The 26,536-nt window shown below is 43.7% G+C and overlaps 1 protein-coding gene across 1 annotated transcript in view; it reads left to right on the forward strand.

Annotated features, from left to right (window-relative positions):
* The window catches only part of LOC147881750 (Pleckstrin homology (PH) domain superfamily protein), a 121,153-nt gene that overhangs the window by 77,726 nt on the left and 16,891 nt on the right, over positions 1 to 26,536 (forward strand). The window contains exons 8-10 of the mRNA XM_087401425.1: positions 343 to 440; positions 12,105 to 12,227; positions 14,082 to 14,171. Of these exons, the coding sequence (XP_087257551.1) occupies positions 343 to 440; positions 12,105 to 12,227; positions 14,082 to 14,171 (311 nt within the window). The remainder of the gene's footprint in view (positions 1 to 342; positions 441 to 12,104; positions 12,228 to 14,081; positions 14,172 to 26,536) is intronic.

Raw genomic sequence — 26,536 nt, forward strand, 5'->3', positions numbered from 1 at the left:
TTCTTGTTTGCATGTCTTTTCGTAGGTTAGGAAATGTAAGACATGCATGCCACTTGCTGGGGAAGGGAGTGCAAATGCCTATAACATGATTCTTACTCCAGGAAACGATGTTTCCAGTACAGTATGGACATAGGCTGCTCACTCTTCTCTATGATCATGTTCTCCAGATAAGTATTGACTAAAGTAATTTCAAGACTAAACATGGTGTTTGCTTTTGCTTCACTTTGTTGGCATGACGTGTGATCTTTTTGATGTCTTAGTATGATGGTAATCTAATGTACATTAGTTTTGCGAAGGTTGTTTTTTCTTGTGTGGGCTCATTATCTATTGTTGGGTATGAAGATGATGCTTCGAATGACCCCAGTAGTCCTTCCTTGAAGCGGATGGAGGAGCCCGGAATCAAAGTAGTTTATGAAGTAAAGTGCAAGCTTTATATCAAGGTAAACCTTTTTGCTCTTTTGCAATATTCAATATTTGAGGCAGTGATATCTCCAGTTTCTCTTTCTTAGGTTTCATCTCTAATATATGGAATTATAGATTGCTTAATTATGCTTAGCTGTCCTGGATGTTTGACATTAGAAACTCATGGCCAAGTGAACAATGGATAACCTTGTGCTGACTCTGTAAGATTAACTTTGGAACTAGGCTTTTATTACATTTGCTTTTCCAGGGAGCATTTTCAAATATCTGTGTTAGGGAACAGAGGCCAGTAAATCTAGCAAAAGGTGAGCTGCATAGTCATTTCCTTTCCATGACTTGTGGAGCTGGAGTAGATCCACCCGTATGATATCACGATTAGCTGTTTAACCACCTTGCAGCTCCCCCTTTTAGGATCCTAAAAGGGACTGCCAGGGAAGCTGTAACCATGGTCTTGTGCAAGCGATCTGAATATGTTCTCTAATATATGGAATTAGCATAATATGTTTATTATGCTTAACTGATCTGAATGTCTGACATTAGAAGCTGATGGCCAAGTGAAGAATGGATAACTCTATGCTGACTCTGTAAGATTAACTCTGGAGCTAGGATTTTACTGCTTTTGTTTTTCCAGGAACATTTTCAAATACCTGTATCAGGTCACAATCAGCTGTTGATTACCTTGCAGCTCCCCTTTTAAGACCTTAAAAGGGACTGCCAAGGAAGCTGTAAGCATAGCTTCCGCTGGCCATGGTCTTTCATGAGGAAGTTATCCTTCTGAAACCTTTCTGGATGCTCAGTTGTGGCTGACCCTTGAATGTTTCCAGTCTATGCCTCTTTGGGATTGACTTTGATGAAGTTAGAATGAGTTGTGGTGCATGCAAGTTGCAGAAGCTTGCACCAATCCTACAAGATATGATTACATCAGGGTGGAAAACATATTAAGATGAAATTTTGCACCCTGAACATTCGTACACATGCATTCCACCCTGTTTTTTCAAAAAGTGCAGTTAACGTCCTTACCTACTAATCAAGTCACAAATCATTCTGCTTGTATACCCACACACCAATCTTTTATAAATGCCTATGTGTTTTGTAGAGGTAGCATATGGACCTGTTACTACTCGTTTCTTTCAGATTGGTGACAGCTGGCTACTTTTCAGTTTCACTGGTCCGCTGACATTTACAATTGCTGCAACCTGCAGCCAAGTTGCAACCACTAGGCTAGCTTGCAATCCTGTCGCTCTTGCCTGTACTCTTACTTTCACCTTTGATCATATATCTTAATAGGTTGGTACAGACTAGCCGATTGTGGAAGGCCATCTTCATGAGCATCCTATGTACTTGTGATGACATTAGAAAACATTTTCCAAAGTTCCCGTGAATATAACATACATTCAAGCTGGTAATATTTGTAACAGATTCTCATTTTGGATGTCATAATTTAATGCAAATTCAAGCTTTAGCTTCAAGTTTGGGGCTGGAATGTGGTATAGCACCATAGGTGGCAAGTTAAGGTTTGTCAGTTGTGGTGATTGCCAATTCCCTGGGGAAAGTCTCCAGCTGGCCTGTGCCTGCTAGCTGATCTAGCCTTTCCACCTCCCACTGCATTGCTTCATCAATCTTGGCCTGTGCATGTGTTAGTGTCTTCAATTAAAGATTGTGATTTCTTTCTTCTTGTGCAAGAGAGTCTGAAATTTGAATGGGTTCTGCTGGCCATGATCTTACACGAGGAAGTTGTTATCTTTCTGAAATTTTTCTGGACGCTTAGGTGTGGCTGACCGTTGTATGTTGCCAGCCTCCCCATATCAGCTTATGTCCTTCGAGATTGACCTTCGCTGAAGTTAGAATGAGTTGTGGTGCATGCAAGTTGCAGAAGCTTGCATCAATCCTGTCAGGAATGGATATAATCTGGCTGAATGCAAGACAGGATCACATCAGGTCTGTAAACACGCAGTGTGCTTTGCAAACAAAGCATTAAAATGGAATTATGTGCCTTGATCATTCACACACATGCGTTCCACGAAGTTCTCTCAAATGTGCAGGTAAGGACCTTATGTGCTGTTCAAGTCACAAATCATTCTGCATGTATATGCACACACCAATCTGTTATAACTCTTTTCATATTTTGTAGAGTTACTTGACTTTATGGCATGCTGTGTAGTTACACCATATAGGCCTGTTAATAGTTGTTTCTGTCAGATTGGTGACAGCTGGTTGCTCCTCAGGCTCAGTGGTCTGCTGACAGTTGTTGCAAAATGTTGCCACATAATTGCTGCAGCCTGAAGCCAAGTTGCCAACTACTAGGCTGCTGTGCTTGCATCTACTATTACTTTTGCCTTTGATCATATATTTAAACAATGTACACCGATTGAGCAAGGCCATCTTCAGGAGCATCCTATTTACCTGTAATGGCAGTAGAACACTTCCTGTGAGTATAGCACAGTCAAATTTGCCAAAGAAAACGTTATAATGGAATATCGTAATCATTACTCTAACTATTCATATAGGATGCTGGTAGTATTTGTAGCAAATTCTCACTTTGGATATCATGTTTCTATACAAGTTCAAGCATTAGGTTCAAGTTTGGGGCTGGAATGTAGTATAGCACGATTGTTGGAAGAATTGATGTACTATGGAGTTAGTTCACTAAATTACCATTGGGGTAATTTTTGGGTTAGATTAGTTAAAGGTAAAAAAGAGTGGTGAGTAGACCTCAGGTTAGGACATCCATGATGTTATGGCATGGACAGGGGTTGGAGATTTGAGTCACAGGATGTGGCAAGCCCCCACATACATCCATCATGGATGGAGGGGATGGTTGCCACATGGCAACGATCCATTATGTGGCCTTTTCACGTGTGACATAGGCATGCACTGACCATGTCACTCACTCTAGGGCAGCCAATCAGATGCAAGTATTGCAACCATTGCATGAGTTTGATGCATTGTGTCAGTGTGCCACATAGGATGGGGATGGCTTCTGTGAGAAGCCATTAGGAAGCTTCTCTTTCCTCAGCTAGGGTTTGCTGTATGTGAGGTTAATTGTGTGTTTCCAGTAAGTTGTCACACTTTTGTGTGTGCATTCTGCATCTCCAGGAGAGCTTCATATCACAGCAATTCACATTTGTGTGTGGATGTTCCTACCTGTGCATATGTGTGAGGGAACTTCAGTCTAGAGGGCCTCTGCCTGTTTTCTTTCATACTGTCGGAGCTATCCTTGCTAGACCTGTGAAGCCCCTCTATTGGGCAGTTTTCTAGCAAGATGAATGCACACACAAGTGAGCCTGAGTATTCAAGCACTTAGGCTCCTCTATAATCCTCACCAAGAGCAAGAATAACCTACAAAGCTGAGGCTTGTGCAAAAGAAGGCCTGCAAAACATGTGCAGGAAGATTGGAGGAATTGAGCGATAGCTCAAGGATATTCTGCAGATTTATGCTATTGCAGAAGAGGAATTTTATCCTACACAAAAAGGTTAAGGTAACCATCTTTGTCGACAAACCTACACAAGCAGAATAAAAGTGGGGATATAAACCCTGTGACCTTGAACAGCATGGCAATTTGATGTCAATGACATCTGCAAGAAGAATTCACAAACGGACTTACACGAAAATCTTGAGTGCACTCCATACCTTCTGCAAGAGACATGACTTGAAGGTCAACCTTGGTAATACCAAGGTCATGATCTCAATACATATTGGGCAACCATGCACATAGAGCATTTGAAACTAGATGTGCTACCGGTGGAGGTTGTTGCAGTTCGCCGTACGTACGGTGCAGTGATAGATCCGTCGTACCTTCAGTGGTATCAGTCGTACTCTGCGCCGTACCTTCTGTACGTGTAACGTACACTGCACAGTACCTTCCGTACGTGCTCCGTACTCTGCGTCGCCGTACATCTGCGTCGTCGTACCTTCAGTCGTACATGCGATCCGTACTTGCGCTGCCCGTTCGTCGTACTGTTTGTACAGATCTCCTGTACCTGCAGTACAAATCCTACGTAGATCTGCATACCTTCAGTGGTACACTGTACGCCCGTACAGCCGTATAGCAGTACTTAAGCTGACAGTACAGCTGTACGTTGTACTTGAGCTGTCTGTACAGCTTAATTGCAGGACATTGAGTCTTTTGCAGGATATTGAGTCAGATTTGCAGGACATTGGGTCACATTTGCGAAATTTCAGCAAAATTTGGGGCTTTCCCACATTTGCCCTCTTTTTGGCCTATTTGCCCTAAATAAATCTGGGGCTTTTGCCAAATTTGCTGTTTTTGCATCAGATTTGCATACATTGGGTCACATTTGCAAAAATTTCAGCAAAATTTGGGGCTTTTCTGAATTTGCCCTCTCTTTGGCCTATTTGCCCTCAATAAATTTGGGGTTTTTGCCAAATTTGCTGTCTTTTGCAGTGAACATTGCTTGTCACAGTCACATTTGGGTCAGATCTGCATTTGCCCTTTGATTTGGGTCAGAAATTTGCAGATATTTGCTGTCATTTTCGGAACAGCCAGCTTTTTGCAGTGAGAGCCTTGAGGCTTTTGGGTTTTCAGGTCTTTTACAGGTTATCACAGTTGTTATGGCTGGGAACAATCAAGATTTATTCGGAGTTCTTTGTGAAGATGATAAGTTGGATGGCACCAACTATCCGATGTGGTCTTATCTCATGAAACATATTCTTGTTGCAAAGCATTTGTGGAATATTGTTTCTGGGGCTGATCTGAGGCCAGCCAATGCTACAGTGGTTGTTTCTACTGCTGGTCCTTCTGTAGGTGGTACTCCTCCTGATGCCTCTTCCTCTAGCACTCCTGTTGCTGCTCTTCCAACTCAAGAACAGTCTAGATGGGATGCAAGAGATGTAAATGCACATTCATGCATTGCTTTATCATGCAAGAGAATCATTATTCCACACATCCGTTCTTGCAGGATAGCAAAGGATGCTTAGGATAAATTGGCTTCTCTATATCAGATTCGCAATGAAGCTCGTGTTGCATATTTGAGAAGGCAATTACATGAAGTGAATATGAATGAAGGTGAGTCAATGGATGCATATTTGACAAAGGTCAAGGACCTCATGGAACAGCTTGCCAACATTGATGAGGTGGTGCCAAATTCTCAGCTTGTCAGTACTACATTGAATGGACTGCCAGATACATATCAAGGGTTTGCTACAACCCTTCGATTAGTGGCCATGGGTAATCCAGACCACTATTCTTTTGATCAGCTAGTTACTTTGCTTTTGCAGGAAGAGCAAAGTAGAGCTAACAGACAAGCCATTATTCCTGATCATGCATTTGCTTCACAGCAGACAGGAAGAGGCAAGGCTTCCAAGCCTATGGGCAAGCCAAAATCTGCGCACAGCAGCTGCAATTCCTCTACGCATAGCAGCTGCAATTCCTCTCATGCATCTAAAAATACAGCAGATAACGGAAAGAAGAAAAGATGCAACTATTGTCGCAAGCCTGGACATGACATTTCAGAATGCAGGAAGCGCATTGCTTCGGAGAAAAAGAAAGCAGGATTGACAGTTAATGCCTCACATGCCATTGAATCCCATGAGCCAGCAGATGCTTCACACGCACATGCTCTTCAGGATGATTGGGCATGGGCTGTCGATTGCTCATTTGATCCCTCCAAAGTTGATGCACTCTTTACTGCTAATGATGCTCAGTCTTGGTACTTTGATAGTGGAGCTTCCAAGCATGTCACATCTTGCAGACAGTTGTTTCATTCTCTAGCTGATGCACCTCGAGGGGGGACTGTTACATGTGCCAATAATGCTTCATATGCTGTAAAAGGAGTTGGAGATGTGCAGCTCACATCCATTTCCAGCCATCCTGTCACTCTGACAAATGTTCTTTTTGTGCCTGGAATTGAAGTCAACTTGATTTCAATTTCAGCAATTGCTACTTCAGGTTTCATAGTAATTTTTGATGGCTACAGATGCCTAGTATATGATCTTCGTGATGACAATGCCATAGTTCTCACTGGCACTTTGCAAAAAGGGCTTTATCACCTTGATCATCATTCAGCTGCACTTTGCAAAAAGGGCTATTTCAGATTCACAGCTTGCTGAAACTCATCTTTGGCATGAGAGAATGGGCCATCTCAATTATAAAGCTCTTGCAAAGATACATTCAGAGCAGTTGGCAAATGATGTACCTCAGACTCACACAGTTTCTAAACATGTGTGTGAGGGTTGTCTTTTGGGTAAGATTTATCGATTTCGTTTTCAAAAGAATTGTCCAAAACTCTCACAAAGGAAATTGCAGCTAGTACACAGTGATGTCTGTGGCCCAATGAGGACAAATGCCATTGGAGGATACAAGTATTTCATGACTCTCATTGATGATTTCACAAGGTATTGCTGGGTATATCCTTTAAAGGCCAAATATGAAGTTTTCTTATGCTTTCAGAGATGGCTGAATATGGTTGAGAATGAATCAGGATGCAAGCTTGTCACCCTCAACACAGATAGGGGGGGTGAGTATATGTCGAAGGAGTTTGATGCATTTCTATCCTCACGGGGCATTATTCACTCATGCACTACTCCTTACACTCCTCAACAGAATCCTGTTTCTGAAAGGAAAAACAGGTCCACAATGGAGATGGCCAGATGCATGCTTAAGGCCAAGTCTTTGCCCAATAAATTTTGGCTTGATGCAGTAATGTGTGCCAACTATGTGCTGAATAGATCACCTACACGGGCATTAAAGACTATTACACCTTATGAAGCATGGAAAGGCAGTAAGCCTTCACTTTCACACATGAAAGTTTTTGGGTCTCTTGCATATGTTCATGTACCATCTCAGCTGAGACATAAGCTTGATGACAAGGCAATCAAATGCATATTCATTGGTTACAGCCAGGAGAGCAGAGGGTATGGGTTATATCAACCAAATATTGGGAAGATTATTGTCAGTAGAGATGTGATCTTTGCTGAACATTCAGCTTCTCCTCTTGTGGACAGCAAAGCAAAGCCAGATATTGACATGTTTGATGCCTTTGAATCTTGGTTACCTCTACCATCATCACAAGAGGATTTTGAGCAGCAACATGCGCCTCCTTTAGGCCCTCCACAAAGCAATAATCAGCCTCACCTGATGCTGATTTGCAGGTTTTTCTTCCGGCACAAAATGATCCCACTACTCATGATGCAGTCATTGAAGAAAGAGCTGTCAATAGACAACAAAGGCAAGTTCCCAGATGGCTTCTTGACACATTGAGGGACAGCAAACAAGATCAGCCTTTTGCTGCCGGCACAAGATCAGGGAATAGACAGCATGGTCACTTTCTTGAGTTTGCACTCCTTGCTACAGCTTGCAATGAAGAGCCTTTGTGCCATAAAGATGCTTTTGACAGCAAAGAGTGGATGGATGCAATGAAAGCCGAGTTACAATCTATTGCAAAAAATGACACTTGGGAATTAGTAGATCTCCCACTTGGCAAGTATGCCATTGGAACGCGGTGGGTCTACAAATTAAAAAGGAAATCTGATGGCAGCATAGATCGATACAAAGCCCGTCTTGTTGCAAAAGGGTATGCCCAACAACAAGGCATTGACTTTGAGGAGACATTTGCTCCCACATCCAGGATTACTACCATTCGATGTGCCATTGCCATTGCAGCCCATCATCATTGGCAAGTGCACCAACTTGACATCAAGACTGCCTTTCTTCATGGGGATCTGCAGGAAGAAGTCTATGTCACACAACCTCCTGGCTTTGAGGTTGTTAATTCTGAAAATAAGGTATGCCGGCTTAGAAAAGCCCTTTATGGTTTGAAGCAGGCACCCAGGGCATGGTATGCCAAAATTCATGCACACTTACTATCCCTTGGTTTTCAGAATAGTCCCACGGAACCCACTCTTTATTTCTGTGGGAGTGGATCTGATTTTTTAGTGCTGATTTTATATGTGGATGATATGCTTATCACGGGCCAAGATACTCAGCAAATTGCAGCTTTCAAGGCTGATTTGCAGCAGATTTTTGACATGTCAGACATGGGACAGCTCCATTATTATTTGGGCATTCAGTTTGCTCATGTTGAGGGGGGTATCATGATGTCTCAGTCCAAGTATATTGGACAGCTCCTTGATCGTTTTCAGTTTGAGGATTGCAAGCCAATCTCTACTCCAGTGGACCCTGGCTTCAAATTCTCAGCTCATGATGGGAGCCCACCATGTGATATCACTCTTTATCAGCAGGCTGTTGGATGCCTTATTTATTTATGTCACACCAGACTTGACTGGCAGTATGCAGTATCTCAGCTCAGTAGATTCATGCACATGCCCAGTTCACAGCATTGGCAGGCAGTGAAGAGAGTCTTCAGATATCTCAGAGGCACTCAGGATCTAGCCCTCTTCTATGGTGATCAGGGTTCACTTACCATGCATGCTTACACGGATAGTGATTGGGCAGGATGTTCCGACACCAGAGTGTCACATACTAGCAATTGTTTTTTGCTTGGCAATTCATGTATTTCTTGGCTCAGCAAGAAGCAACCGACAGTTGCCACGTCTAGTTGTGAGGCTGAGTGCAGGGCAGTCTTCACCGCTACAATAGAGTGTGTTTGGCTTCGACAGTTACTTACAGATCTTGGTATTTGCTAGACATCCTCCACTATTGTCTACACTGACAGCCAGAGTGCTTTGGCCATTGCGCGTAACCCAGTGTTTCATGCGCGTACCAAGCATATTGAAGTTTACTATCATTATGTTCGGGAGCGGTTGTCAGCAGGAGACATAGAGTTGTCCTATCTTCCCACAGAGGACAACATCGCAGATATGTTTACAAAGGCACTTCCTTGTCCCAAGTTCGAAGTCTTCCGACAGGCTTTACACTTGGTTCCCTTTGTTACATGATCTGACATTCCTTGTATATTCATAGGTGGCTATATCCTTTTGGATGAACATATGCCACCATGACCAGAAACTACCAGGTATTCTGAGATGTTTCCAGAGTACTTCAGCCCATCCCATGGAGGGGGGTTTGTAGGCCATCTTTTGGTGGTTCTAGTGATACCCTATAGGCCATGGTATGTGCTTTGTAGGCATAAGTGTAGGCACTTATAGTGTTAGTGCCTTCTATGCCACATAGGAGACTTAGTCCTATGTGACACCTAGGACACTTAGTCTTAGGCCTAGATACAAGTACTTTGTACTTGTGTTTTGCAACCTTATCCATCTATTTGACGTGACTTCTACATCGACTTCGTCCTGTACCTGCACTCTCTCTCTCTCTCTCTCTTCGTTTCGCATCTACAAGGATGTCTTACAACTACGCATATTTAGGACTTGGTTGGCACCTAGCGAGCTTCTTGTGAAGCTCATCCAGTGCTTGCGGGGTTCAACAGAGGGCTTCATTGACCCACCAGGATACACACTGATCCATGTCCCCACTCCTAAGGATATTGATTGGGCAGTTCCGCGTTTCATCACACCAACCTCGCATTTAGAGTGAACGAATTGCGGGCATACCTAGAGACGGTCCTACACTTATTTGATCAACAAGAGATTGAGTACTTTGTTTTTAGATGCCCTATATACTATGAGATTTGAGGTCACTATCTTTGTCTCTTCAGTTATGGTTTCGGATCCCTATCTAGTTTCATGTCCTTCCGAGATGAGGGATGCTTGGCAACTTTATCCATGAGGCCGTTCGACAGAAGGGACATTTGCTTATGACACATAGGCGAGATCAGGGTGTACAACCTAGTGTTTTTTTAAAGGTGAACAGTAGAAAATTAGGCGCTCACATGGGTTTGGGACAAAAAGCTGGGCGACTATGGCATTCAACGTTTTTTTGAAAAGTCTATGTTGATCGTCAATAACTGCTAAACTTTGACAACCTATATCTTTGATTAATAGACCCAAATTGGGTCATGTAGCATATCAAGTCAAATGGCAAGACATGGTTTAGATATTTTTCATGTTTTTTTCCACGATCTAGTAAAGAAAATAAGCACTTAATGAAGTTATGGCTACCAATACCAAACCGGATATTTCCTATGCAACTTTCTCCACCAAGTTTAGAGGACAATCACCCTCTTGCACCCTAATAAGAACCTGACGGTGGGCTGATCTGTAAAGAGAGGACACATGTCCGATCCATGAATCAAAGAAATCAGAACACAGCAGGGTACCCCTTCAAGAAACCCCAATCTACTCTTCAGAATCTTTCTCAAAGTCCAAGAATAGAATAGCACGGTCCTTGTCACTCCACTCCAAGGGCTTCTGAAATGAAAAGATGTTATCAAGAATCCTGTGCTCATGCACAAAGCCAGTTTGTGTATCATGGATCAAGTCAGGGGTTGGAGTTTGTACACGCAGGCTGATTGCCTTCACTAATATTTTGTATGCAGTGCCCAATAGGTGATCGACCTCCACTGCTTTATCAAGTTCCTGCACCCCCCTTTAGGGATAAGATGGAAATAAACTTTAGTAAGTGAAGCAGGCATAACACTAAAGTCCCATACACTCCGCATATGGATATGATCACCAATGTCATTTCACAAGGCAGTGAAGAAAGAGGGGTTCAATCCATCTGAACCTGGCTCGAGTGAAATCCTCATATCCTGTTTCAACAATGGGATGTCTGTCTGCCATACCCACGATCTGGCACTGTCTCTATCAGTCGTGTCAGGTTTTGCAAGGTTCAAACTTTGGACTGCACCATGATATGATTCCATCATCTGTGTGTTTGACATCAATGATTACTAAACCATATATATGATTGTCGCCTTCCAAGAAGTGTTCCTGCCCTATCAGGGCACATTAAAAAATGCATAGAACGTATTATTTTGCGAACTCTTGGATTCTCATTCAAGCAAGTTCTCTAAACAGAAGTTTAAAAATCACATCTCTGAAAGAGATTAGAACCACATATGGGTGGCTTCTCTTGGCACTGCTTGTCAGCAGGATTTGCGCATATTCAACAATCAATAAATCTATTCCTGTTGCATATCAAAACAGTAAAATCTGCTCAGTATACATCGACCAATGTATTGATTTCTATATGTGATTTTGATGGGCATTGTAAGCAGTGATTTTTGAAGGGGTGCTTTTTCAGTTGTTGAGTTCTGTCTGTGGATTTGGTTTGTATATGATGTTCAGTTCTTTTCATAACACAAGTTAAGCTCTCTAAACTTTTCAAATTTTAAAATAAACCTTATCCATGTTCCTGATTCAAGAGGGGAACCTGTAGCATAATTATAGGGAATCAAACTTCTCAATCATTTTTTCTGATTCAAGGTGGATGTCTGTAGCACATTTATGCTAATTGTTTCAATAGATTCTCTTTGTTCTTTGTCTCTGTTGCCATTTTGGTTGCCTCTATCAAGCTTGTTTGTTAGGGAAATGTTACTCCAGTTCCTGTTTGCTACTATCAAGTCTGCTCGTTATTAGAAATTTTAGTCTAGTCCTCAATTTTGAATGGTTTCTAATTTTCCAATTGGCCTCTCAGCTTGTTTGTTAGGGAAATGTTACTCCAGTTCCTGTTTGCTACTATCAAGTCTGCTCGTTATTAGAAATTTTAGTCTAGTCCTCAATTTTGAATGGTTTCTAATTTTCCAATTGGCCTCTCAGCTGTGAGGTTTGTGCATCCCATGGTTCTGATGCAGCAGGGACTATTCGTTGGTAAGATATCGTTTCTCATTGTATTTTCACAACGAGTTCTATATGATTGCTTTAGGAAGATGTAAATGCTGAATCGGCTTGGAAAGACATGGGTGTGGGGAATCTCACCTTGAAGTGCAAGGAAGGTGCAAGCAAAAGGACAAAGGATGCTAAAGCTACAATTCTCATTAGAAATGACGTGAGTTTTATAACCATTTCTCCTGCACACATGGAATGCCAAGTCCAGTTAGTTCCCTAAAGATTCATGTCATATTTTTGTTTATATGTCTATATTTATTCAAGAGGTCAATCGAGAATTTCTAATCTTGGTTACTGCCTCCAGTGACTGTGCGACAGTATACCAAAATTGGAGAAAATCAATAGCACTTCAAAAACCAAATTGGCTTGTTTAGGGTTTGCATACATATATGGATGCATGGATTTGTAGACCACAAGAAAGCAAAAATAAAAATCTTCAAAAGAACAAAATGGCCTGTGAGATAAAGTGCAATACAATGCATGAAATACTAGAGGGAGAGCATAAACGGTTCTGATGTTGACAGAAAAACCAGAGGATGGAGTGCATGTAAAGTACAACTCTGCTAACATGCAAAGTACATCTCTGCTAATATGTGGTGCCATTAACTTAGGCTGGCTGGGGTATAATGCTTCCATCTTACACGATGACATTAGGCAATGGTGTGGCAGCCCACTAAGTGGGGGGCATGTTGCCTGTCTATGGCTCCCCTAGGACATGCGTCAACAGCGAACGGCAACTCATTTGGTCGGACAAAATGTGCGCACACGCACCGGCAGGCGTGTGTGTATCTATATATATAGGCATGCATGCATTTATGCATGTATGCATGTAGGTATGTACGTATCACCTAATCAAGAAAAAAACTTTTTTTTTTAAATTTCTTAAATTTAGAACTTGTTTGTGACTAGCACCATTGAATGGGTTTGATCATGAGGAAACCCATTGTGAAAACAAAACTAAAATGAAAGAAGTATTGAACAACTAAACATTGCCGAAAGTCTATTTGATGAATGGGTTTTTTGCTATTATTTTTAGCACATGGAAAAATTGAGCTGATGACACGGGACCAGTTCTTCTTTTGTTTGGGGGGGGAGGGGGGTTGGGAATGGAGCTTATCACAATGGAATGACCTTGTAGGATCTTGTAGGTGTCATATAAGCCACAGTAGTTCACGTAGCATAGTTTTTTTTAATAAAAAGGGTTTGGGTGCCACATCACTATTTTTGGGACTTAGTATATAGGCTGACACTTGGATCTTTTTTTTAATGTGGAGTTCATTGAGTTGCTCATTGCGATACAAGCTTTTGAAGCTTCTTGCTTTGTGTTCATTTTCCTTTCAAAACATGATAAGCAAGCAAAAAACTGATGATAAACTTCATACAACATAGCCAATCTTGAAAAAGAATGGTTAGATCCTAATGGTCTAATGGGGTGTTATTGCTAAAAGCACAAGAAGAAAGTGATTAGAACTAGCTTAGGTCACCTGCATGTTCTCTTTTGATAATCATCTTCAAATTTAAACTTTACTATGAATATCTTAAACTTTGAAAGATTTCAAACTTTGCTGGCTGATGTCCAAATAACATAAGATAAGCTGTGTAATCAAAAAATTCTAGTTGTGAAATAAGTACAAATTGGGCAACCCATTTCTTTACGTTCAATAATTTTGTCATCCACACATGGTTTGCTTCTTGCTCCCTGGGCGCATCGCTGAAGCATTGATAGGATATGCTATAGTATGGGGTTAGAATGCAGCTTTGTCACCCTCACGAAATAAAGCACATTGTGGGAGGCAGGAATATTAATTTTCAAATCGAACTGTATGGACTTTGGGGATTAGCTCTAATTTTTTAAGGAGATGTCAAGTGATATGAACTTTTCTTTCATGTAGTATCTGTGTTCAGCTTGCATGAACAGACATTAATGCTGCTTCAAGGGCAGTTGGTAAATATTTTTTGCACGAGGATTATGGCCAGAGGTAATGAATGCAGCAATCCCATCTTTTCCATGCAGGTTGGACGAATATTACTCAATGCCTTGCTGTATCCAAGCATGAAGATGAATATCCAGAAGAACACAGTTACCGGGATTTTCCATTCTGCTGTAAGGCCCTCAACACTTCATTTTTCGAATAGAGGACACTGAACCCCCTTTCCCCACATTCTTCCATCCTTGGAGGATTATTGTTTTCTGCGAAAGATCCCCTTGTTTATGTACAATATCATATAGAGTTATAGTTTCCATATCATTCTTTATCCATATGAAGGTAATACAGTTTTCCCTAATGCTAATGGAATCATTGTTTTCCAATGCCTTGCTCCACTAAAGAAGGCCATCAATGAGTTGATGATGCATTCAAAATTGCAGTGGTTGGTTTTGTGGTGATGGCCACTCCCGTGTTGTTTTGGTTTCTCTGGTTTCTTAACTTCGTCTATAGAAGTCAGGTCTATATTAATAAAATCAAACTAGAAAAGCCCATTGAAATAGTTCTTAGTTTTTCTTAAACCGTATCAAAATGGAAAATACCGGCATCAAGTGAAATATCTGAGAGTTATACAAGCAACCAGATCAGGACAATAACAAATGATGTAGGCAACCCACAGCCATTGCATATAAGGCATACTTCTAAAGTCCAACGAGTCGCACCCTTTCTGTCGTCTTTACTAGAGTGTTCATCGACAAGAACTATATAAGCACTCCAAGTCTTTGAATCGAGGGCTCCATTGTCATCCATGTGGTCCTCAGGTCTAACTAGGATATTCTGCAATAACTAGGATATTCTGCAAGGCCTACCATTGGGTGCATATCTGTGGAATTCTACACAACATTTCTAATCCTTGGTCATAGCATTGACTCATCAAGTACTATGCCTTCTATTTGGAGTTAGGGTGCCTGCAGTCGGCACACCTCAAGCACCACGTCATCAATGACATCAGAAAATTGCCACTCGGCCAGCTGGGGTCAGTGAACAAGAGGGTGGGCAGAAAGCTGCTTGGTCGGTCAGTTTGAGGCCCAAGGGGGCCTATAAAAGCAGCCCCCTTGGCCTTTACTTCTCATCCCCTCTTCAGGCCTTCAAGCCTTTAGAGCAGCAATAGCCAGGCTGTCCCTCAGCAAACCAGCAGGGTACCTCAGTCTCTCCAAGGATCTAGTGAGGATTCACCTCTCCAGTTTTACAGTTGAGGGTTTCAGCCCCTCCATACAGTTGTATTCAGCCCTTTGGTCATTCATGCATTTCAGTTATATATTCCTCTTCGGAGGTCCACTACATTTCTCTCCCTTTGATTCTCTCACTTACATCCACATGATCACTTTGCATATTGAGTGCAAAATCTTGTAGTTAGCAGTCAGTATTGATCGGGAGAGAGAGTGAGGATAGTCTCTCCTGCTACATCACCCTTGGAAGGAGACCCTACTGTACACGAGCTTCCGTGGCTCAATGCCTGGAGTGTGGCCGCATATAACCAGCTTGCCCAGGGTTCTGCTCAATATCTCTAGATCAATGATGCCTAGTTTCACCTCATATTGACGAAGAATGACCGCTAGCCAAGAAAACTCAAGCTCTAGTTCACGCCAAGGTCCAAATTTGACTGGTGAGCTCCCTAATCCCCTCTTCATCATTGGCTACTAGAGATCAGTGTATCGAAGGTTGATTGGCAGGGTACTCGAAAATAAGTCATCATATATCCTTCAAGGGCCACAATTAGTAATCATTGTCATTCAAATCGAGTACGAGATACAGATACCCAACTCAACCAACTTGAATTGAGTTGCATAGCAAATGTGAAGAATCCAATGTTCTATGCTCGTACAAAGCATATCGAGGTTCAATATTTACTTTGTTCGAAAGAAATTCCAAAACAAAGACATCAGTTCGACTTGTCCAATCAAGGAGAACAAAGTTGACACCTTCACAAAGGCATTCACTCAAGAGACGTATGAGAACCTTTAAAGATGCACGGTATCGGACCCCCAAAACATAGTCTATGAGAGTGCTCTCCTCCAGCATTCTGATGCCGCATGCCGAGCGGGTGACGATCAATCTAGTGAAACCAAGGTCGCCTGGTTCCCCATGGTCTTAACCGATGAAGCATCATAATGGTACCTAGACCTCGTAGTGGAAAAGAGAGCCACATGGGATCTGCTTCAAACAAAATTCAAGAGGTGCTTTCAAATGGAGAGACTACAAGATGATCCCGCTCTTCAGCTAAGCAAGATCGAACAAGGTCGTCGAGAATATGTACGCACGTACTTAGGCAACATGAAGTGCTTAATTGCCAAATGTGACCCATGCCCGATGCTAAGTACCTCATGTCCTAGTTCATAGCAGGACTAAGGAAGAAAATCCACAAGGACATGAAAAAGATTAAGCAGTCACCAAAATGTTTCCCCCCCCCCCCCCCCCAAACAAAAAAAAAGGAAAATTACATTAATAAACAGAAATTTCACAAGACTTACAAATGCAGAAAGTGGGGAATGGCCTACCTGATATACAACAATAGCTCCATACAAGCCAATGAAGATGCTGGAGAGAAATGCACAAACTACAGCCACCACCACTACCAATGGCCACAACAGCACAGCAAGGCCAGCAACAGGTACACATACTGTCTCCAAAAAGGGCCCTTCTCGCCCAACTAGATCTTGTAGGAGCCTTCTCCATCCTCTAACAAGCATATACGGGCTCTTGACAATTGCGACCAAAGTTCTTTTTCATTCATTTATATATGTGTTTGAGTATTGTACATAACTGGGGTTAAGGCACAGTGACCTTTAACCCCCACAACCTCCCACTTAAAGGACAATGTGCCTTTAAGGGAGAACAACCAGTGAGCATACTATCCAATGCCCATCAATACACGACAATACTCAAACCGCTGACTAGGTAGACTCTTCGTCAGCATATCTGCAGGGTTATCATCTGTATGAACCTTGACAAGCTCTATGCGCTTGTCCTCAAGTACCTCCCTGATGAAATGGTACCTGACCTCAATGTGTTTGGTCTTTGCATAAAAGACCGGATTCCGTGCTAGCTGAATAGCACTCATGGAATCACTATGCAATGTCGGTACACCTGTATGAATTCCCAAATCTCCCACTAGCCGATCAAGCCATATAGCCTCCTTGTAACCCTCTGTGGCTGCAAAATACTCAGCCTCTGTGGTAGACAAAGCAACGCACTTCTGTGCGCGAGACATCCACGACACTGTACCACCTGCAAAGGTGAACACATAACCAGAAGTGGATCTCCTACTATCCACATGCCCTGCATAGTCTGAATCTGTGTACCCAAGTACACGCATGCCCCGCCTAATGACCGTGTAGGCATGGGACCACATACGTCTGAATGCACCAAATCAAGCATTTCAAACTCTTTCTTTCTCCTTCTTTTATGGGCTGATTTAGTCTGCTTCCCATAGAGACAGTGCTCACAAAATTCAAAATCAGAGAAACTCAAATGCGGTACATAACCCAAACGGCATAAGAGTTTCATTCCATTCTGGCTCATGTGCCCCAACCTGCAATGCCACAAAGAAGTGCTTGGCTGCTCGGTTATTGCAACAACATGATCAAATACCCCTGATACATGTAAGGGATACAAAGTCCCACACTTGGCACCCCTAGCCATAAGCATAGAGCCCTTTTGAATTTTTCAACTTTGAAAGCCAAAAGTGGTGTGAAAACCAGCATCATCTAGCTGACCCACTGAAATAAGACTCTTGGTCAACTTAGGCACATGTCTCACATGTTTCAAAACAAATGCAGACCCATTTGCAAAAGAAAACTTTATGTCACCTGCTCCCACTATGTCACATGCATAGTCATTTCCAAGATGCACACAACCTGTCTTTCCACTATCATAAGTGGAGAACCATTCCCTATGGGGAGTAACATGGAATGAAGCACTAGAATCCAAAATCCAATCCTGGGAATATGCATCATCTGAAGTGGTAAGCAACTCTGCAGATAAACTAAGCAACTCTGCAGATAAACTAGACATGAAGAGAACATCATTGTCACTATCATGTGTGATTGCATTGATCTCCTCGATCTTTACTTTTCCTTTGTTCTCCCTTGGACTCTCTTCCTTTTGATTTGCACCCCAATTGGCATTCTTTTTCTTATCCTTTTGCTCTCTTTTCAGCTTGTAGCAATCCTTTTTCATATGGCCCTTCTTGCCACAGTGGTAACACTCAATGTTTCGTGCCCTGGATTTGCTACGGGACTTTCCTCTTTCTTGGGACTTCCCCCTGAACTGTGATCTGCCCCTTTGCACATTTAAGGCTGCATCCTGCTTGGTGCCATCCATAGACTTTCGTCTAATCTCCTCGGCCAACAAGCTACCCACAACATCATCACATTTCAGTACTCCACCAGGTGCAAAGTTACTGACAGCTGTACGGAAGGTATCCCATGAGGATGGCAATGAACATAAGAGAAATATTGCCTTAGTCTCCGCATCAAAATTCATTTTCTGAGCCTGAAGCTGGCTGAAAATAATATTGAATTCATTCAAGTGAGAAGCAATGGAGACCCCTTCCTTCATCTGTAGCTCAAACAACCTCTTCATGAGGTAAACTTTATTAGAGGCAGTTTTCTTCTCATAAGTGGCACACAGTTTCTTCCACAAATCTTCCGTAGTCTGCTCATTTACTACTGCGAAATAAACTGACTCTGCAAGATGAAGTCTAATAGTAGACTTTGCTAATGCATCCAACTCATTCCAATCATCCTCAGACATATTTGCAGGCTTAGCTTCAATCCCTGCCAAGGGTTTAATCTGCTTCTTTTGAATAAGCACATCCCTTATTTGTTCTTTCCACAAAGAAAAGTTTGTCCCATCAAACTTTTTAATGTTGAAAAACTCCTTTTCAGACATGGAAGAGGATGCCATGATGCAAATAAAGCAAAATCCCAAATGCTAGTGCCTCAAGAGAGAATCACACCAAATACCAGGTGCACCCAAATGTGTATGCCACAATAGACTGAAATATCATAAAAAACTCAAAGCTCAAAGCATCAAAAGATGCATCTGACTCATGTGCATATACTATGCATCCATATGAGCAAATCTGGCCCAAAAGAAAATGCCAATAAGTGCCAAATGACTCAAGCATAAACACCGTCCACTGGCATATGCATCAATAATATCTCATCCAAGAGAGCATAGCACTATCAGTGCATCACCTGCAATGTGTCAAAGCTGTCCCTCAGCTTAAAATAGCATCCATGTGCAAAGCGTCCATAAAAAATAGCATCCCACAAGGCAATTTGGGCCTATCAGCGCATCCAACAAGGACCGCAATGCATCCAAATGGCCTATAAATCATCCACTGCAACCCAATGCATACCACGAATGAGCGCACACTGCTCAAACTGCAACCAGAGTGATCTGCATAAGGTATGCTCAAGAAATCATAGTCCCACGGTAACGAGCGCTACTGAAAATAGAACCTGAGATGCCTCAAAACATGGGCGCCATTGCATAATCGGACTCAGCAAGAAAATCTGCAAATATCTCTCTTCTGCCAGAGCTCCAAAAGCCCAACCGATGAGTGAGAAATGGGAGTCAATACTTATCCAGTGCCATGTGGCATAAATCTAAGGTTTCAAAACCTTAGTATGAAAAATGCATAACAGAGAGACGAAATCGAATACACAGAGATTTATAACTCTGAAAATCCTCCACCGAATCACGCAAGAACTGATAGGTAGGGGTTTTTGGGCGTCCGGAACGCAATGGGACAAACGGTTTTGGAAACCGTGGTCTCAATCACTGGGTCCAACACACGGACTGAAAAACGTTTTTTGAAACAGAGCTGTTTGTAAACTCCACCGGAGTGCGAATGATGAGCAACATAGAAGTTTTAGGACCTCTTGAGTCCACCGGAACTGACAGATCTGCAAATGGTTGCTCCAAACTTGAGTTCCAACACCCGGGCAAAAAAAAACGCAGGAACTGACACAGTGACTCAGAAATCCAATGAAATGATCCCAGATTCAGGAATGAAGGTGTTTCCAGGCTCCTGAAGTAATGTGGACACCAAAAGCAAGCAATAGTTGCCTCTACAAGTCAATACGGAGTCTCTGTCATCGAACGGAATAGGGAAAAGCTCAAAAAATGACTTTTTCTTTGAAAGCTCTTAACAGGCTCTCAAAACCACTTCGTAAAGCCAAAGTGACTTTTCCAAAGGTTCCTCCAAGGTCTCTGCACACTCGGATGCAAGTAAAGGTACCCACAAAGCTTCCCACAGAGCTTCTCCTTTCTCCCACAGAGCTGCTGAGCTTCAAGCATTCACGCACGCTCAGCTAGATCACCCGGGCTCTGATGCTCTCCTCTGTCAGGGATCTCCTCTCTCTCTCTCTCTCTCTCTCTCTCTCATTCTCTCTCTCTCTCTCTTAGGGAAGACGATGTTCCTCATATTTCATATTTTACATTTTGTATCTAGGCATTTTTGGTACTCTATTTCATTTCATTTTGTATCTAGGATTTTTGTAGCCATTTTTGGCATCTTAGCGGTATTACGATGAGGCCACCTAGTTGGCGCATCGTTGATGATGTATTTTCCTTTCGGATGATTTTGTGTCCCATAGGCCATGTATGGCCTTCCGTGGACCTTTAATAAAATTTCTTTCTTTCTTTCTTTCTTTCTCTCTCTCTCTCTCTCTCTCATTATCAGATTCAGAGATGCCCAGGCACGTCTAGCTGCCCTCAGGAGGAGAGGGACACTCAGAGACCACCCACAGATTTCCATGGACGAGGATCTAACTCAGATACAGGTTGAGGAGCGCAAGGCGCTCATGCCTTAGAGAGATGCAGCCCGAGCTCAGGGCAAGTGGGCAGTGATCAGGGATGGCAGACTCATCACAGGCACTTTGAGGCGTGCTCCCACAGTGCTTAGAGATGACAGACCAGCAGATATAGCCCCACCTCCACCTCCTGCTACGACCGCTTGATGGGACAGGGCCCATGGGACACACCACCCGTCAGATAGTCTACGCATCGCTATATGGAACTGCAATGGATCTTTTACAGCACAGCCAGGCAATCTACGGGGGGCATTCTTTTGGAGAGATATCATCTTTTTCACGGAGACACACGAGAGTCCAGAGAGACCTTTGCCACGAGTGACAGGGTATACATGGAGATCTGCCTTCAGGCAGCACACCCGAACATTTGGAGTGAGAGGATCTGGAGGAGTGGCCATTTTGTACAGAGAGCATCTCGATCGGATCATCACAGTGGAGAGAGTGGATTCACATGCCCGATTCTTGTGGGTACGCATCTGCCGCAGAGCCCCTCAGCGAGATCTTTTTATTGCAACTTGCTACTTCCCCCTGGCGCAGTCGATCTATTCTTCCACTGGACCAGGCCAGTCCATATTTGAGGATCTCTCAGCGAACATTGCAGATTTTTCACATCGCGGAGAAGTCATCCTTTTAGGAGGCTTCAACGCGAGGACCTCAAACAGACAGGCCCTCACTTATGACTACATGGAGGATCCGGTCATACTCCTAGCATTTCACGATGATAGCCTCTGTCGGACTTCATCAGACTGCACAGTACAGCCCACAGATCAGGGACGTCAGTTACTGGAGCTCCTCACCTCGCACAGTATGGTCATTTATAACGGCTTGTCCAGGTGGCCACAGTCTTCCATGCCTACATTCTCTTCTGCTTCTGGGCGTGGTACTAGCGTGATCGACTACATCATAGGTCCCCCGACTCTAGTCCCTTCCATCCATAGCCTTACTGTTAGCCCCTTCATGCCCTCTGCCGACCATGCACTCATCCACTTTACTTTGACTAATGTCTCCCATGACCCACCCCCCCCTCGTTATCATGACCGCCAACCCTATTACGAGGTTCATTTCGACCACCAGTTCGATGATGTATATAGCCAGAACCTCAGCCGCCTACTCCGTCCTCATCTATTAGATGCTCTACCATCCACGCAGGACCGGTGGGAACTTGTACATACTTGACTCGTTTCTGCCGCTCACATGTCGTTCCCTGCCACATGTCATTCGTCTAGTCCCCCACCGGTTGGTCTTGTTCCTTGCAACGGTTGGTATGATGAGGAGTGTAAGGAACTCCGCAGGAAACTTCACCTTGAGACCAAGGAGAAGTCTCCCCTCCTTGCCGAAACCAAGAGAGACTACAAGTGGTTGGTTAGGCGCAAGAAACGCCAATTTCTAGCCCGGAATGAGGAGGAGCTGAGAAGCTTGCTTTTCAGCTGTGACTCCAAGGAATTCTGGAGAAAATTCCTTCGCTCGAAGTCTCAGAGCCCCCTCACAGATCCACGTGTCTGGTCTGCATACACTTCAGCTCTATACGATGTTCCAGATCAGCCAGCTATCGATTTATCCCATTCCCCTAGGCCAGCTTCATCTAGTCTCTTCACACCAGAGAGTGTCCGTGCAGCAGTCCACCGATTGAAGAACGGGAGAGCTAAGGATCATGATGGATTGCAAGCGGAGTATGTAATCCATGGGATTGATGCCTTAGATTTTGTTCTTTCCTGTCTCTTCGATGAGTCTGTTTGTACAGGGCTATCACAGTCCTGGTTAGGCAATACCATAGTACCTATCCACAAGTCGGGGGACCCTATGGAGCCGTCGAATCACAGGACCATCATGATTGGCCACGTTATGGCCAAGATCTATGCATCAGTTTTGGAAAGCTGTATAAATGACCATGCCGAGATGACATGATTATATATTGATGAGCTAGAGATGTTTATACAGATGATAGGCGGTGTGGGCTCTACTCTCTCAGGATCCTCCATTCCTATCCTCCTGTATGCGGACGATGTGGTTCTCATTTCCTCTACTGCTCAGGGCCTCCAGGCACATATTGAGGCACTCCACAGGTTTTGCCAGGACAGGGGGTTGATCGTAAACCTTGGCAAGACCAAGGTTATGGTTTTCAACACCTCTGATCGTATTTATAGCACGGATGAGTTTTGCTTCACATATGACGGACAGCCCATTGAGCTTGTTAGAGAGTACACTTATTTGGGGGCAGTTTTCAGGGGACCGGTTTTCACCATGACATATGCAGCACGAGATAGGATTAGTAAAGGGTATGCTTCGTTGGCTCATCTTGAGCGTCAGTGTTTTCAGTCCCACTTTCAGCATCCCGATACAAAATCCTTGCTTTTTGATACATTGGTGAGACCAGCTGCGATGTATGCAGCTCCTTTCTGGGCAGGAGACCTCGGCGCTGCAGATTGGAGACGAGTAGAGAGGTTACAGATCATCATGTTCTCTCGGCTCATTAGGGCCAAGACTACAGTTCCGCACGAGATCATGCTAGCAGAGTTTGGAGCTACTCCCCTTGCATTGGATGCAGCGTTTCAGTCGGTCATGTATTTGCATAGGGTTAGGGAGTTTGGAGACTCAGCAGCAGGCAGAGCTCGGTTGCCATGGTTAGCACTTGCATCTTCTATGGAGTTGGCACGATCTGGGGCGCGATACTGCTGGTACTTCAGGCTCACTAGGTGGCTCACATCTCTTGGACTAGACATGGATAGACTGTCTCCCTTCCGATACAGCATAGATGCCCCTCATCTCGAGTTGACTCGCCACGAGCTTAGCCAGGTCACGAGAGCAGACTTGCTGCAGCTTCATACGTATCGCACTTGGATTTATCCCACGCAGCTTCCGACGAAGATGGCCACATATCGTGACCACTTCCTTTGGATCTCAGAGGATGGATTTGTCATTCCACCAGGCTATACAGGTATCCACATGTCCCACTCACTGAGGATTGCCCTTGGCCAGCTTAGAGTCTCTTCGCATCAGCTCGAGATAGAGGTTGGTAGGATGCGACGCATGGAGGATGGACGGCGACCAGGCCGAGAGACCAGGATCTGCCCTTGTTGCACCATGGGAGAGGTGGAGTCAGAGGAGCACTTCATTTGCAGATGCCCGCTATATTATGAGCTCAGAGGTAGATTCCACTGTCTCTTCACGGATGGCTTTGGACCTCTCTCACGAGTGATGGACTACGAGGATCAGCATTGCCTAGCTCTTTATGTCAGGGAGGCCACTATGCTTCGACGAGACTACCTCAGAGACCATCAGCACAGACCGGAGCGTGATAGAGCCCAGCCTGATAGAGCTCAGGCACACGCTATACCAGAGGACAGAGACCAGGAGGAACACGAGGAGGTCAGAGCTCACACAGGACACATGCCTCCATCTTGTGGATGTACATATGAGATGGTTTGTAGACGCCGCAGGATCTTGTTACATAGGGGACGTACTCGTCGCTTCATCTCCAGACGATCCAGGATGATGGCAGCTTTTCGGAGGAGACTTACTCATGGAGATCTCGCCCCGCCAGCCGCTCACCTCACCTTTGCTCAGATTTGTACTCTCATAGCAGGAGGCAGAGTCGATGGACAGGATTTCCAGTATTATTTTGGTTCTCAGACTCCGTGACACCTGGACTTGTATCTTTGCATTGGCATATTGTACTCATCCCCCCATTTTGCACCCAGGCGCGGTTTCCTTGCATCTAGTTTACTTTGTATTTAGGCTCAGATTTGACATTATGTACTTTCACTTGCATTGTATTGCGTAGCACTTAGATGATATTCGACGATGCCTCTTCTTTGTGGCACGTTGATTTTGTGCTATCTTGTATGCAGAGTTCTTGATGTCCCATGGGCCCATTTTGGCTTTTAGTGGACAATAATACACTTTCTTTCTTTCTTTCTTTCTCTCTCCCCCCTGCCGACATGGCAGCCCCATGTCCCAACTTATCAATCTATGGTCCGGTTGCTGCTTGCATGGCAGTCCACACGGCTGTTGCAGGCTGACTGGGCAGCCCACATGGTAGTCCAGCATGCCACAGGCAGAGGATGCCTATGACAGGTGCGGAGTTTGATGAGGGTAATGAGGAGATAGAGAAGCATCCATTCTTTTGGCACCCCGAGGCTTGAGACCCTGACGATGTCATCTTGGGAAAGAGGATTGGGCATAGTAAAGATAGTGGCCCAACGCAATCTGTGGGATCTTGCAAAACGAATTATTAGCACAGTTACCAACGGGAATTACATTGAGTGAGGAATGCATTGATTGGGCATAGTATATAATGCATATAGTGGCCCAATGCAATCCGTGGGATATTGCATTAAATTATTAGCACAATTACCAACAGAGGAATGACTCAACGCCCAACAAACTTGAGGGGAGAGGATGACAGATTGCAGAGATTGTTGCAGCCATCCCATATGGCTCTAGGCAGGGGCTAGACCATGTAGATGAGAACCCATTGGTGTAGAAAAAACCATAGTCTGGTCAACTCATAATGTTATCAGGTTGAATTAATTTAAAAATGAACTAATAGGACTAGTACTAGCCTACAAGGTCCGAGTAAAGTCAACTCATAATGTTCTATTAGTTCATTTTTTAGTTGACCAGACTAGGGTTTAGGGTTAACCTTCAAAGGCTTGTACTTTCACTTCAGTCACGTTCTTGCTGCAATACACTTTCAGTTCGACTTCAGCTCTTGCTGTCTTGCACTCGCATGTCTGCTCCTTCACTCCCAACACAACCCACAGTGGTATCAAAGCCGGTTTCCAGCCCTGCCCTGTGCTCTTCCAAGCTGTTTGGAGCTCTTTTGTTGCAAGAAAGTATCAGCTACAGCTTCAGTTGACCTGCTTTGTAGCAACTGCCACCTTCAGCAAGCTCCGTGCACATAGGCAACTCAATTCTGTGACTCCAGATGCTATCCTGCTGCCCCCTGCCCTTTGCTGGAGCTTTTTGGACATATATGTTACTGATTACGGAGCCCTAGCTGCTTGGTGGCAGCTCTAGAGCATTCTGATCAGCCTCTCTGCTGTGTGACTCCTCTTGGAGCATTTCCAAGCTGAATACTTGTTGTACTGTCAGGAAATCACCGTTTTGAAGGCTTCTACTTGGCAACTCCTGTTCCTACTGAGAGGGAAAGAGTGAGGGAGTGGAACAACGGGGAGAGAGAGAGAGAGAGGGGAGACACAAAAGATGTGGGTGTGAAGTGTTGAGCCACACCACAAACTCATAGGTTTTATTAGGATTAGGCTTTCACCCTATGACTGTTTTAAGACAGTCATAGGTGTCATATCTTGTGTCATATCTTTAATAAAAGGGTGGCAATGTGCCTTTACCCCAACAACCTCCCACCTAAAGGCCAATGTGCCTAAAGGGGAGAAAAGAATAAAAATTACAGCAATATACAGTTACTGTATACAAGACCATAAAATAAGAATGGTCTCATCCTAATCCCATGATGTGGCGGCAATGTGCAAACCGCTCTGTAGGCAAGCTCTTAGTGAGCAAATCTGCAGGATTATCATCAGTATGCACCTTCACAAGCTCAAGTCGCTTGTCTTCCAGTACCTCCCTGATGAAATGGTATTTCACATCTATGTGCTTGGTCTTTTGATGAAAGACCGGATTCTTTGCCAACATGATAGCAC

This window comes from Dipteris shenzhenensis, chromosome 30 (genome assembly GCF_047967505.1).
Source record: "Dipteris shenzhenensis isolate YYH24624 ecotype China chromosome 30, Dip_SZ_1.0, whole genome shotgun sequence".
Classification (NCBI taxonomy): Eukaryota; Viridiplantae; Streptophyta; class Polypodiopsida; order Gleicheniales; family Dipteridaceae; genus Dipteris; species Dipteris shenzhenensis.